A 14,511-nucleotide genomic window follows, 5' to 3' on the forward strand; every position below is an offset into this window, starting at 1 on the left:
TCATTCTACAGATCCTACTGAGCATTCCCTACAACCCTTTTACTGCTGCACCTAGAATAGTTTTTGCTTTGTAAGCCACATACAGTGGAATGGGTGTCTGTAACCTTTATCTAACTATGCAAGTCAGCTAAGAACAAATTGTTATTTACAATGACAGCCTACACCGGCCAAACCCAGACGACGCTGGGCCAATTGTGCACCACCCTATGGGACTCCCAATCACAGCTGGCTGTGATACAGCCTGGATTTGAACCAGGGTATCTGTAATGACACCTTTAGCACTGAGATGCAGTGCATTAGACCGCTGCACCACTTGGGAGCACAAAATAAAAGTAAAAGGCCAGTGGCCCATGAAATGACACCGTTTATACATTCTACAGACCCTACTGAGTATTCCCTACAATACTTTTACTGCGGCACCTTCAATAGTTTTTGCTCTAGAGCTATTGTGTATAGCTTGCTCAGCTCATTGCGGGCATTTATTCGACTTTGGAACATTTAATGCAAATGCCACTTAAATATGAACAAATGTGAATCATTGTTCATGTTTAGACATTTATTTTGAATGTATCGTGAATAATAGAGGTTATTGACACTTTTCTACCATTATGTAGGAGACTTTTATATAGAGCGTTTCCAAAATTCCGTGACCCGGAAGTATTTAATTTTTGTGTTGCCGAAGGAGACGTTGATGATAACAGTGCAGCTAACCAGACATTCTGGTTATTAGAACGGCGAAAATAAAGGTAACTATCTGTGGTTAGTTAAGATAACCACCATTTAATCGTTAGACGCATCTCTACTGAATGACAGTGCATAGGCCACACATTTGCGAGTTGCTCAAGCGTCACTAACGTGTTAGCTACAGTAGCATGATACTGATAGGTAATGTAGCTAGTTAACGTTAGCTATATGGCTAGGTGATTTTCACAGTTAAAGGTCCGCCTAAATTGACATAATCTGCCAACTAGCTAGCTAGTTAGTTACCAAACTTTGGTAACTAAATTTAGCAAGCATGTGTTACAGCTAAGTTAGCTAGCTTCTTAGGAACCGAACATGTTTACATGGTAACGTTCTTGTGTACGGTAGCTAATCATGTCACAGTAGAAGAGGAAGTTAATAACGCCTTAGGTCTGTCTACCTGACAACATAGACAAAGCTCTCTCAATTCAATTCAAAGGGCTTTATTGGCATGGGAAACATATGTTAACATGTTTACATCCATTTCACTTGCTTTGGCAAACGTGAAATAAACAATCAAATGAACAGTAAACATTGCTCACAAAAGTTTCGAAGGAATAGAGACATTTAAAACGTCATATAGCTATGTATAGTGTTAAAATGATGTGCAAATAGTTAAAGTACAAAAGGGAAAATAAATAAACATAAATATGTGTTGTATTTACAATTGTGTGTGTTCTTCAATGGTTGCCCTTGTGGCAACAGGTCACAAATCTCTCTCTCTCTCTCTCTCTCTCTCTCTCTCTAGGCTCTTGTCACTCTGGGGACTCTTGGAACTTCTCTCTCTCTCTCTGTGTGTGTGTGAGTGTGTGAAAGAGAGGAAAAAGTGAGTGTGTGTTGCTGCCTATCTCTGCACCTCCTTGGAGGATGACCATGGAAGAGATGAGGATTGAAACCGAGACAAACTCCATGGTCTCCATGACGCTATACGCTGTCATGTACCCAGTTTTTAACGAGGTACTGTGTGTGCGTTTTGTCTAATGTAGATTCAGGTACATTTTCCAGTGGCACACCGGGCCAGTGCGAACAGAAAGCTATTTGTCCAAATTTAAAACATACTGGCCAGGGCCAAGATCTCAAAGGATAGTGGATGATGTGTGCATCATCTAAATATCAGGGGATTTTATCTTTAATTTGTGAGCTGAGCAAGCTAGCGCATAGCCTATAACCTACTCTCCATACACAAATAATAACATTTTAACTTGACAATATAATATTTACATTGCGCAAGTTTTATTTTTCATCTCAAAACAATCAAATCTCAAAAAGGGTATTCTTGTTAGTGATTTTGAACAGTCAGTTCTAGGGCCCTTTAACTGTTATATCTTACACTGAATTCCGTTTTCCAGGTTTTGTTTTTCCGGGTTTCTGAGTTTTCCTATAGTGTTTTTATGGTTTTCACTCTCTAAATCACACTTTTTCTTATAGTAAAACAAAAAATTTGGGATGTTCTAAGTCCACAACAGTTCTTATGCCGTTTTCACGTGCTATTCGGAAAACCTTTCACAACAGAAACCGTTTACTCCAAATGTTGTTGATTTCCATTTTGTTCTTAAACAGAAGTTGTAGTTCAGCCGTGTCTCTTTATAAAATAAAATAAAAACGAGTGGCTGGAAGAAGTTGTAATCTGGAACCCTATGGACTTCACTCCACTTTAGAGCTTGGAAGAATTTCTAATTTATAGATGTGGAACTTGTGCTTAACCTAACGTAGCAGGCTTGTGCCAAACACTTCGCAAACTATTCAGATTGGAATGGCAATGCGTGGAAACCATACAATTTGATTTGTAGTTCATTTTAATTGTATTTGTCAGATGCTTGGTAAACAACAGGTGTAGACTAAAAGCAGTGGTGGAAAAAGTACTCAAATGTCATACTTCAGTAAAAGTAAAGATGCCTTAATAGAAAATGACTCAAGTGAAAGTGACCAATAATACTACTTGAGTTAGTCTAAAAGTATTTGGTTTTAAATATACTTAAGTATTAAAAGTAAACAGAATTGCTAAAATATACTTATGTATCAAAAGTAAAAGTGTAAATATTTTCAAATTCCTTATTATGCAAACCAGACGGCACGTTTTCTTGTTTTTTTTTAAATGTACGGATAGCCAGGGGCACACTCCAAGACTTAGATATTAATTTACAAATGTAGCATTTGTGTTTAGTGAGTCCGCCAGATCAGAGGCACCAAGGATGTTTTCTTGATAAGTGGATGAATTGGACCATTTTCCTATCAAAATGTAACGAGTACTTTTGGGTGTCAGGGAAAATGTAAGGAGTAAAAGGTACATCATTTTCTTTAGGAATATGGTGAAGTAAAAGTTGTCCAAAATTTAAATAGTAACGTACAGATACCCCAAAAAACGACTTAAGTAGTGCTTTAAAGTGTTTTTACTTAAGTACTTTACACCACTGACTAAAAGTGAAATTCTTACTTACAGGTTCTTTCTTTTCCAACAATGCAGAGTTAAAGATGCACTATGCAGAAATCGCTCCGCTATTTCCTGGTTGCTAAAAGTCGAATAGTTCACCTAATTTCAGTTTGTGACAAAACAAGCAAGTATAGGGTAGAGAATCATTATCAAATCAAAATAATATTTTATTTGTCACATGCGCCAAATACAAGAGGTGTAGACCTTACAGTGAAATGCTTACTTACGAGCCCTTACCCAAAAATGCTTTAAGAAGTTTCAAAGAAATAACTAAAAATAAGTGTTAAGTGAAAAATAGAAAATAAAGTAGCAAATAATTAAACAGCAGCAGTAAAATAACAAGCGAGGCTATATACAGGGGGTACCGGTACAGAGTCAATGTGCGGGGGCACCGGTTAGTCGAGGTAATTGAGGTGATATGTACATGTAGGTAGAGTTAACGTGACCATGCATAGATTATAAACAGAGAGTAGCAGCAACGTAAAAGAGGCATCTGGGTAGCCCTTTGATTAGCTGTTCAGGAGTCTTATGGCTTGGGGGTAGAAGCTGTTAAGAAGCCTTTTGGACCTAGACTTGGTACTCCGCTACTGCTTGCCGTGTGATGGCAGAGAGAACAGTCTATGACTGGGGTGGCTGGAGTCTTTGACAATTTTTAGGGCCTTCCTCTGACACCGCCTGGTATAGAGGTTCTGGATGGCAGGAAGCTTGGCCCTAGTGATGTACTGGGCCGTACTCACCACCCTGTGTAGGTCAGGTGCCTTGCAGTTGCCGTACCAAGTGGTGTTGCAGCCCGTCAAGATGCTCTCAATGGTGCAGGCCAAATCTTTTCAGCCTCCTGAGGGCAGGCGCTGTCATGCCCTTTTCACAACTGTGTGGGTGTGTGTGGACCGTGATAATTCCTTAGTGATGTGGACACTGAGGAACTTGAAGCTCTCGACCTGCTCCACTACAGCCCCATCTGTGGATGGGGGCATACTCGCCGTCTCCGTTTCCTGTAGTCCACGGTCAGCTCCTTTGTCTTGCTGATGTTGAGGGAGAGGTTGTTGTCCTGGCACCACGCTGTCAGGTCTCTTTGCCTCCTCCCTATATGCTGCGTCACCGTCTTCGGTGATCAGTCGTACAACCGCTGTGTTGTCAGCAAACTTGATAATGGTGTTGGAGTCATGCACGGCCACGCAGTCGTGGGTGAACAGGGAGTACAGGTGAGGGGCCCCCGTGTTGATGATCAGCGTGCCGGATGTGTTGTTGCTACCACTTGGGGGTGGCCCTTCAGGAATTCCAGGATCCAATTGCGGAGGTAGGTGTATAGTCCCAGGGTCTTGAGCTTGGAAGCGACTGTGGTGTTGGTTCATGGGACTATGGTACAACTTCCGTTTAAGAACCCAGCAGCTTTTACATTGAAGAGCGTTTGGAATAAATGGTGTCTGTAGCAAAATGTTTTGCAACAGACAAAACGTTTTCCAAAAGAATCAGGACAGTTGAGAGCTGCGCGCTCTTGCTGCCCGACAGATGATTCCGCTCAAACGAGGCTATGTGTGCGGCCCGTGTGAGATAAATAATCTACATAACGAACTAGCAGCTTCAGGAATTCCTGTTTTTTTCATCAATTATATAGCCTTGATTGAAAATAACAATACTAGAATTTTTTTCACTGGCGTGGATGATTGACTGGGCTGGAGGACTTCCAAAACCTCCCCGGACCAGCAGGCAGCCCTGTATGTGGAACCCTGTATGAGTGTGTGTTCTTGTCAGCCCCTAACAATGTGTGTGTTGGTTTGGCAGCTGGAGAGGATCAACTTGTCAGCTGCCCAGACTCTGAGAGCAGCTTTTATCAAGGTAAGACACACCAACACAGGACCCCTTACCTCATAAACGTATGACCTTTGCCCTTACGTAACCCTTGGGCTCTGGTTGCATGTCAGTAGTCTAAATCAAGGATGGGCAGCTTGAATAATCAGCAGATGTAACTGTGTGTTTTTGTATGTGCGTGTGTTTGTGTTGCTAGGCGGAGAGGGAGAACCCAGGCCTAACTCAGGACATCATAATGAAAATTCTGGAGAAGAAAAATGTTCAGATAAACTACACAGAGTCTCTGCTGCGCATGGCTGCAGATGACGTGGAAGGTGTGTGTGTAGAAAAGTACCAGCACTAAGCATCTGCTTACAAGGGCTTCAGTATGTTTATAGTTGTTTATTAAAATATACTCCTATGTCCTATTGTTTGTGTGTGTGTGTGTGTGTGTGTGTGTGTGCGTGTGTGTGTGTGTGTGTGTGTGTGTGTGTGTGTGTGTGTGTGTGTGTGTGTGTGTGTGTGTGTGTGTGTGTGTGTGTGTGTGTGTGTGTGTGTGTGTGTGTGTGTGTGTGTAGAGTTCTTAGTGGACAGGCCAGAGCAGGAGTTCCAGGACCTAAATGAGAAATCCAGAGCTCTGAAACACATCCTCAGTAAGATACCTGACGAGATCAACGACAGGGTACGCTTCCTTCAGACAATTAAGTGAGTACACGCACACAGTATACACTTCGGATGTAACGGTACAGTGGGCCCACGGTTCGGTATGTATCACGCTTTGTGGTTAACGGTACGGTTTCGGTATCTTTATTTTTCCAGAAAAAAAATAGATTAAACAATGAACTCTTTATTTTGCCTATAGACAAATAAAACTTTCTGTTCAGAAAAATGGCAGCATGTCTGACTAGGCCTGGTTTCTGTCTCTACTTGAAATCAAGGGGAGAAAAACATTAAAATTTAAAGTGCTTCTTAGCTTTGACAACCTGTAGGTGCTTTGCCTTCTCGATTTTAAATAAACAGGGTACATACCTGCGTAGGCAATAAAATCTTTGGCTATGAATACTCCCACTGCTTTCGTTATTCCTTTATGTTTTTCTGAATTTGTCGCAAATTGTTGTTGGAAGGCAGCCGCGAGAGATTGTGTTTTTCGCTAACCTTTGGACTCTCCTTGCTCCAGCTCCACCTGCATGGGATACGGCCCGGGTGATGGCCACGTAAATGACACATCATGTTAGAAGTGTTTCCACTCGAGTAGCCGACAGTGGCAAAACAATGCTTGCAGACTACTTTGTTTGTTTACGGTCTTCTTACCCTCGTCATCGTATTGAACGCTGAATCCAAAATGTTCCCACACAGCGGATTTGAAAGACGGCGGTGCCTATTCAAATTTGCTTCCCTCTGTCTCTAGCACTCGCCATTGTCACATTGGATCTGAGAGAATATTCTTTTTTTAGTTTCCCCTCTCTTCATGGGGCCCCTTTAGGGAGGTTTCCTACTGAGATGTCATTGCAAATTGTCCATTGGTTGTTTTAAGGGGAAGGGTTTGCGGTCACTGCGGTTGCCACATTTTGAGACATTGCTGTGGAGCAAAGTTTGCCAGCCCTCAGGAGCCCCCTAACGGCCTGGAGCCCCAAGCAGTTGTCTGCCTTGCCTGTTCACAAGCTGCGTGTCTAATTCTGTGGATCTGAATGTACAACGTGCGTGTAGTCTGCAGCGCAATAAGCATGTTTTGGAAAATGACAGGCATATCATAATTGTCCGGTTCACGTGTGCGTATTGAACCGTAGGGGGCGTACCGAACGGTTCGACAACATACTGTGTACCGTTGCATCCCTAGTATACACACACACCTTCATTAGCATGTCCTTGACATCCTGCTTCTTGATTGGTGTTGGTTGTTCTTTTCCATAGAGACATCGCCAGCGCTATAAAGGAGCTCCTGGATACAGTCAATAACGTCTTTAAGAAATACCACTACCAGAACCGTAGGGTAAGACACACAGAGATGTGGAATATACACTGAGTGGACAAAACAGCTCTTTCCATGACGTAATATATATCACCTGGTCAGTCTGTCACAGAAGCTATGATCCCTTATTGATGTCACTTGTTAAATGGACTTCAATCAGTGTAGATGAATGGGAGGAGACGGGTTAAAGAAGGACATGGATTGTGTATGTGCGCCATTCAGAGGGTGAATGGGTAAGAAAAAATGTTGAAGTGCCTTTAACCAGGGTATGGTAGTAGGTGCCAGGCGCACAAGTTTGAGGGTGTCAAGAACTGCAACGCTGCTGAGTTTCACGTTCAATAGTTTCCTGTGTGTATCAAGAATGGTCCACCAGCCAAAAGACATCCAGTCAACTTGACACAACTGTGGGAAGCATTGGAGTCAACATGGGCCAGCATCCCTGTGGAACGCTGTCGACATCCTAGTAGAGTCCATGTCCTGACGAATTGAGGCTGTTCTGAGGGCAAAAGGGGTTGCAACTCAATATTAGGAAGGTGTTCCTAATGTTTTGTACACTCAGTGTGTTTCTTCCTTATCTTTAATGTGATCAATGGCTGCAAGGAGAGCTGATATCATTGTGAAGGCGATGTTCACATCTGTCTGTCTCTTTTCTGTGTGTCCAGGCTCTTGAGCATCAGAAAAAGGAGTTTGTCAAATACTCCAAAAGCTTCAGCGACACTCTCAAAACCTACTTCAAAGATGGAAAGTGAGTTGTGTGGAGTAGATTCATAAGGAAGCTGAATAGATAGATATGTTCATCGAAAGCAGTGAATTGTGATTGGGGGATTTTTTTTCCCCTTCACAAAACAGCACTTACTAAACCCACAGCAAAAATACACTGAACAAAAATATAAACGCAACATATAAAGTGTTGGTCCCGTGTTTCATGAGCTAAAATAAAAGATCCCAGAAATGTTTCATAGGCACAAAAAGCTAATTTCTTTCAAATGTTGTGCACAAATGTGTTTACATCCCTGTTAGTGAGCATTTCTTCTTTGCCAAGATAATCCATCCACCTGACAGGTATGGCATATCAAGAAGGTGATTTAACACCATGACCATTACACAGGTGCACCTTGTGCTGGGGACAATAAAGGGCCACTCTAAAATGTGCAGTTTTGTCACACAACACAATGCCACAGTCATGAGTGCAATTGGCATGCTGACTGCAGAAATTCCCCCCAATCTCAGACAACATGAAACCACGCCAGCCCAGGGAATTTGGCAGTGCGTCCAACCGCAGACTACATTAAACCACGCCAGCCCAGGACCTCCACATCCAGCTTCTTCACCTCTGAGACCAGACACCTGGACAGCTGGTGAAACGGTGGGTTTGCAAAACCAAAGAATTTCTGCACAAACTGAAACCGTCTCGGGGAAGCTCATCTGCATGCTCGGCGTCCTCCACCAGGGCCTTGATCTGACTGCAGTTTGGCGTCGTAACAGACTTCAGTGGGAAAATGCTCACCTTCGATGGTCACTGGCACGCTGGAGAAGTGTGCTCTTCCCAGATGAATCCCCGTTTCAACTGTACCGGGCAGATGGCAGAGAGCCCCATGGTGGCATTGTGTGGGCGAGCGGTTTGCTGACGTCAACGTTGTGAACAGAGTACCCCATGGTGACGGTGGGGTTATGATATGGGCAGGCATTAGCTACGGACAATGAACACAATTGCATTTTATCGATGGCAATTTGAATGCACAGAGATACCGTGGCGAGATCCTGGCCCATTGTCTTGCCATTCATCCGCCACCATCACCACATGTTTCAGCATGATAATGCACGGCCCCATGTCACAAGGATCTGTACACAATTCCTGGCAACTGAAAATGTCACAGTTCTTCCGTGGCCTGCATACTCACGAGACATGTCACCCATTGAACCTGTTTGTGATGCTCAGGAACGACTTGTACGACATCATGTTCGAGTTCTCTTCAAATCCAGCAACTTTCCACAGCCATTAAAAAGGAGTTGGACAACATTCCACTAGCCACAATCAACTGCCTGATCAACTCAATCCCCAGTTCAAAACTATTTTCCCCAGTTGCATCTAGTTTTGTTTCAGAGTTCCCTGTTGTCTTGAACGCACTGAAGTCGGAAGTCTGAGATTTCTGAGTTCCCAGTTGTTTTGAACACGGCATTAGTCTCAGCGGAGAGAGCAGCAGAGGGTCCGCCTCTCACAGTCCCTGATCTCTCCTTCCTTGCCTCAGGTGAGACTGAGGTAGGGGACACCGTCTTCCAACTGATGGCAAAACGAGCCGGAGCTCATCTGCCTCATGCACAAATTCATGTTGTTCCTATGACCAGAGGAAGTGAAATATTCCTCCATATTAAAATAGACACGACAAGCTGCTAATAACAATAAAAACGCAGGGCTATCGATACACTTGGCTACTAATTAATTGCAGCTGCAGCGCGAGTGGCAGTACAGAGTACGTTTTATGTTTTGTAATAGTGTTGAATAAAAACTTTAACATGAACTCACTCATAAAAACAGCAGCTCTTTGCTGTATTCTTTGACAGTCTCTCTCTACTCTTGGTTTTTAAAAGTTATGAAATCTCATGTAGCTAGTATCAAACTTTGCTGGAAGCTGTAGGCACACTCGATTTAGCCACAGATCTGCCGGTGTGCAGGGCTTCAGAATCAAGCGCACCACCAACCGGTTGGTGACCACTGCCTTATATGAACTAGAACTCAGTAAAATCTTTGAAATTGTTGCATGTTGCGTTTATATTTTGTTCAGTGTACATTCATTCTAATAATATCAGTTGTGGGAATGTTCTTACTCCTTTATTTTATGATGACCATGAGAAATCAATTATTTAAGCAGGTTTGAAATGTCAGGGCTATTTTGAAACAACTGTTTTGCTGACATTGTGTTTGTTTTATTTGCAGCCGTTAAATAACAATATAAATGAACCATCCTTGTTTCCAGGGCGATCAACGTGTTCATCAGTGCGAACAGACTGATTCACCAAACCAACCTCATTCTGCAGACCTTCAAGACCGTCATATAGGTACAATAGGGGTGTGTGTGAGACAGAGATAGTTAGAGAGTTCTAGTTGGATATAACCTGTTGTTGCATGAACATTGCCATTGAGGGCGTCCATCGTTTTAAAGTAGTTGCATTAAGCAGCTGGTATATGCATAAACTCAGCAAAAAAAAGAAATGTCCTCTCACTGTCAACTCTGTTTATTTTCAGCCAACTTAACATGTGTAAATATTTGTATGAACATAACAAGATTCAACAACTGAGACAAACTGAACAAGATCCACAGATATGTGACTAACAGAAATGGAATAATGTGTCCCTGAACAAAGGGGGGGGGTCAAAATCAAAAGTAACAGTCTGTATCTGGTGTGGCCACCAGCTGCATTAAGTACTGCAATGCATCTCCTTCTCATGGATTGCACCAGATTTACCAGTTCTTGCTGTGAGATGTTACCCCACTCTTCCACCAAGGCACCTGCAAGTTCCCGGACATTTCTGGGGGGAATGGCCCTAGCCCTCACCCTCTGATCCAACAGGTCCCAGACGTGCTCAATGGGATGGAGATCCGGGCTCTTCGCTGGCCATGACAGAACACTGACATTCCTGTCTTGCAGGAAATCACGCACAGAATGAGCAGTATGGCTGGTGGCATTGTCATGCTGGAGGGTCATGTCAGGATGAGCCTGCAGGAAGGGTACCACATGAGGGAGGAGGATGTCTTCCCTGTAACGCACAGCGTTGAGATTGCCTGCAATGACAACCAGCTCAGTCCGATGATGCTGTGACACACCGTCCCAGACCATGACGGACCCTCCACCTCCAAATCGATCCCGCTCCAGAGTACAGGACTCAGTGTAACGCTCATTCCTTCGACGATAAACTCGAATCCGACCATCACCCGTGGTGAGAAAAAAACGTGACTCGTCAGTGAAGAGCACTTTTTGCCAGTCCTGTCTGGTCCAGCGATGGTGGGACTGTGCCCATAGGCGACGTTGTTGCTGGTGATGTCTGGTGAGGACCTGCCTTACAACAGGCCTACAAGCCCTCAGTCCAGCCTCTGTCCACAATAGGCTGAGAGTCTTAGCACTGATGGAGGGATTGTGTGTTCCTGGTGTAACTCGGGCAGTTGTTGTTGCCATCCTGTACCTGTCCCGCGGGTGTGATGTTTGGATGTACCGATCCTGTGCAGGTGTTGTTACACGTGGTCTGCCACTGCGAGGATGATCAGCTGTCTGTCCTGTCTCCCTATAGAGCTGTCTTAGGCGTCTCACAGTACGGACATTGCAATTTATTGCCCTGGCCACATCTGCAGTCCTCATGCCTCCTTACAGCATGCCTAAGGCACGTTCACGCAGATGAGCAGGGACCCTGGGCATCTTTCTTTTGGTGTTTTTCAGAGTCAGTAGAAAGGCCTTTTTAGTGTCCTAAGTTTTCCTAACTGTGACCTTAATTGCCTACCGTCTGTAAGCTGTTAGTGTCTTAACGACCATTCCACAGGTGCATGTTCATTAATTGTTTATTGTTCATTAAACAAGCATGGGAAACAGTGTTTAAACCCTTTACAATGATCTGTGGTTATTTGGATTTTTACAAATTATCTTTGAAAGACAGGGTCCTGAAAAAGGGACGTTTCTTTTTTTGCTGAGTTTATATGTCAGAGCGGCATTGGACTAAGATATAGTGGCATATTATAGAGTACAGTATATACATATGAGATGGTTGATGCAATATGTACAAACAATTAAAGTGACTAAGATACCATAGAATAGTATAGAGTACAGTTCCAACATGAGATGAGTAATGCAAGATACCTTATTAAAAGTGGCTTGTGTTTCATTTCCTTGAAGTGGCCAGTGATCTATGTCCTATAGGCAGCGGCCTCTGATGTGCTGGAGATGGATTTTTAACCGTCAGTTGTGTCGTATAGAATAAAATATAGTATATACATATGAAATGGTTGATGCAATATGTAAACACAATTTAAAAGTGACTAAGATACCATAGAATAGTGTGAATATATATGAGATGAGTAATGCTAGATACGGAACATGATTAAAGTGGCCAGTGATCCATTTCTAAAAGTGGCCAGTGATTTCTAATCTATGTCTCCTGTGTTTGTGTGTCTTTGTCTGAACGTGTGTGTAGGGTTGCCTTGGAGAGGCCGTCCAATCTTCCAATGAAGCAACATTAAAAATGGCATATGATCGGAGAGCACCTTTTACCAGATTTAAATGTAAAATAGAGGCTTGATTTTATCGGACAGTTTTAATTTATACCCTTGAAGTGCGTTCAACAAGGCTGATGTTAGCGGTGAAATACGTCAGCTTTTAAACTGTTAGCTAACGTTAGTGAATGTTTAATGGCGAAAATCTAGCATATGTGATAGCTTTTTTAGTTATCCCTAGCTACTGTTTAATTGTTTGAATCAGCATTTAACGTTTTGGGACAGTCTTGTTGATCGGGCTGTGACGATACCAGTATGTCAATATTTTTTCCATGGCAAAAATGAAAACATGAGGCAGGCTCAACTCTTTGGTCCTATGAATACTTGCTGTATGTAAAATATTCTGTGCTATATCTTAGAATATAAATGTGACCACAAAATGATATTTGTTTCCAACATTAGGGCTGTTTTCCTAAAGATGTTAAAACCCGCTTTGTGTTTTGTTTCTTGCCACGGTATTAATGAGTATCGTGATACTGGTATCTTCCTGGCCCTACTTGTTGAACACACACCTGGTTTTGTTAGAAGTAGAGGAGACGAGGCGTTTATCAGACTAATTGCCATTTTTGATAATATATATTAATGTGATTACTTTACATTAGGTTCAAGGTAGAAGTTGCCCCTAACCAAATATCTAGGATCAGATTACCTTTCCCCAATCCTAACTTTAACTGTTACTGGGATGAAGAATACAGTTAGCTCCAAAAGTATTTCATTTTTTGTTGTTTTGGCTGTGTACTCCAGCACTTTGGATTTGAAATGATACAATGACGGAGGTTAAAGTGCAGACCATCAGCTTTAGTTTGAGGGTATTTTCAGCCATATCGGGTGAATTGTTTAGAAATTACAGCACTTTTTGTACATAGTCCCCCCATTTATAGGGGACCAAAAGTATTTGATACAAATTCACTTATGTGTATTAAAGTAGTAAAAAGTATTTGGTCCCATATTCATAGCACACAATGACTACACATTTGTTGGATGCATTTGTGGTTTGTTTTGGTTGTGTTTTAGATTATTTTGTGCCCAATAGAAATGAATGGTAAGTATTGTGTTGTCATTTTGGAGTCACTTTTATTGTAAATAAGAATAGAATGTTTCTAAACTCTTCTACATTAATGTGGAAGCTATCATGCTTATGGATAATTCTGAATAAATTGTGAACAATGATGTTAGACGCACAAATATCATACCCCCCAAAATGCTAACCTCCCCTGTTATTGTAATGGTGAGAGGTTAGCATGTTTTAGGGGTATGATATAAAATGCTAACCTTCCCTGTTATTGTAATGGTGAGAGGTTAGCATGTTTTAGGGGTATGATATTTGTGCATCTGTAACTTTCTCACTCATCATTATTCACGATGCATTCAGGATTATCCGTTATCATGGTAGCATCCACATCAACGTAGAAGTGTATTCTATGACAGTCTGCACTTTAACCTCATTGTCGTTGTAAAATTTCAAATCCAAAGTGCTGAAGTACAGAGCCAAAATAACAACAACAGCAGCAAACATAATTTTGGATCTCACTGTATCTGACCCTGTGTCAGTGTTTAGGGGCAACTTCCTCCTACATCTGCTATAGCTTCTTAATCATGCTTTCAGAATGGAAACTGCTTTCACTACCTACTGTGCATCTCAAGTGTCTCCCTCTCCTACGAGAAAGTAATATGATGTTCTAACCCTACTGGGTATGACCTTTCACCTGTCCAGTCTTTACAGATGAGTGCAGAGGAAGGGAGCGGTGTGAGGATAGGAAATCTTGTTAGATTATTGAGATGCACCCCTATTCTACTATCTTTTAGAAGACAGAAAACCAAAAGAATTTATGCACAGAGTTGCTGAAACCCAAATAGACTCCGGGACGAAGGGGTAGGGGCGGACTAGGGAGGGATCGATTTGGGATTCATAAAGTAACATTCTCACACTGTCTGTGTGTGTAGCTACAGAGAGCATGACTGAGGAGAGAGGAGGGTTTGTAAAAGGAGTCTGTCCCTGATGTTTAAAGATGAAGGGATAGAAACGGCTCCAGGTTGAAGCTGTCTCTGTATTTAACTGATACTGTAGGTCTGGTGGCAAATGTTCAATAAATTGTTTTCTAATGATGCAGTTTGTTTTTGGAATTCAGTAGTGTTTGGGGGGGGGGGGGTGGTGTGTGAGTGGGCAAGCAGGGATGGAATTTGTGAGGGTTGGATAGAATGCATAAAAAGGACAACTTGAGGGAGAGTGGTGAGATGGGTGATTTGGGCAGACACACACAGGCTTTAGCCACCTGATGGCAGTGGGGTGCAGCCCTTCCACTATATTTTAAAAATCCATGATT

General features: G+C 42.4%; 1 protein-coding gene across 1 annotated transcript; it reads left to right on the forward strand.

The window, feature by feature from the left end:
• Nucleotides 1–466: 466 nt before the first annotated feature.
• On the forward strand, nt 467–14,297 carry LOC106574489 (programmed cell death protein 10-B). Its single transcript, XM_014150400.2, has 9 exons — nt 467–746; nt 1,490–1,698; nt 4,955–5,008; nt 5,178–5,295; nt 5,539–5,665; nt 6,872–6,950; nt 7,592–7,674; nt 9,905–9,986; nt 12,109–14,297. Exons 2-8 carry the CDS (start codon nt 1,609–1,611, stop codon nt 9,984–9,986), a joined length of 633 nt encoding a protein of 210 aa, XP_014005875.1. The 5' UTR covers nt 467–746; nt 1,490–1,608; the 3' UTR covers nt 12,109–14,297.
• Nucleotides 14,298–14,511: the final 214 nt, after the last annotated feature.

Source organism: Salmo salar, chromosome ssa16 (assembly GCF_905237065.1).
Source record: "Salmo salar chromosome ssa16, Ssal_v3.1, whole genome shotgun sequence".
Classification (NCBI taxonomy): domain Eukaryota; kingdom Metazoa; phylum Chordata; class Actinopteri; order Salmoniformes; family Salmonidae; genus Salmo; species Salmo salar.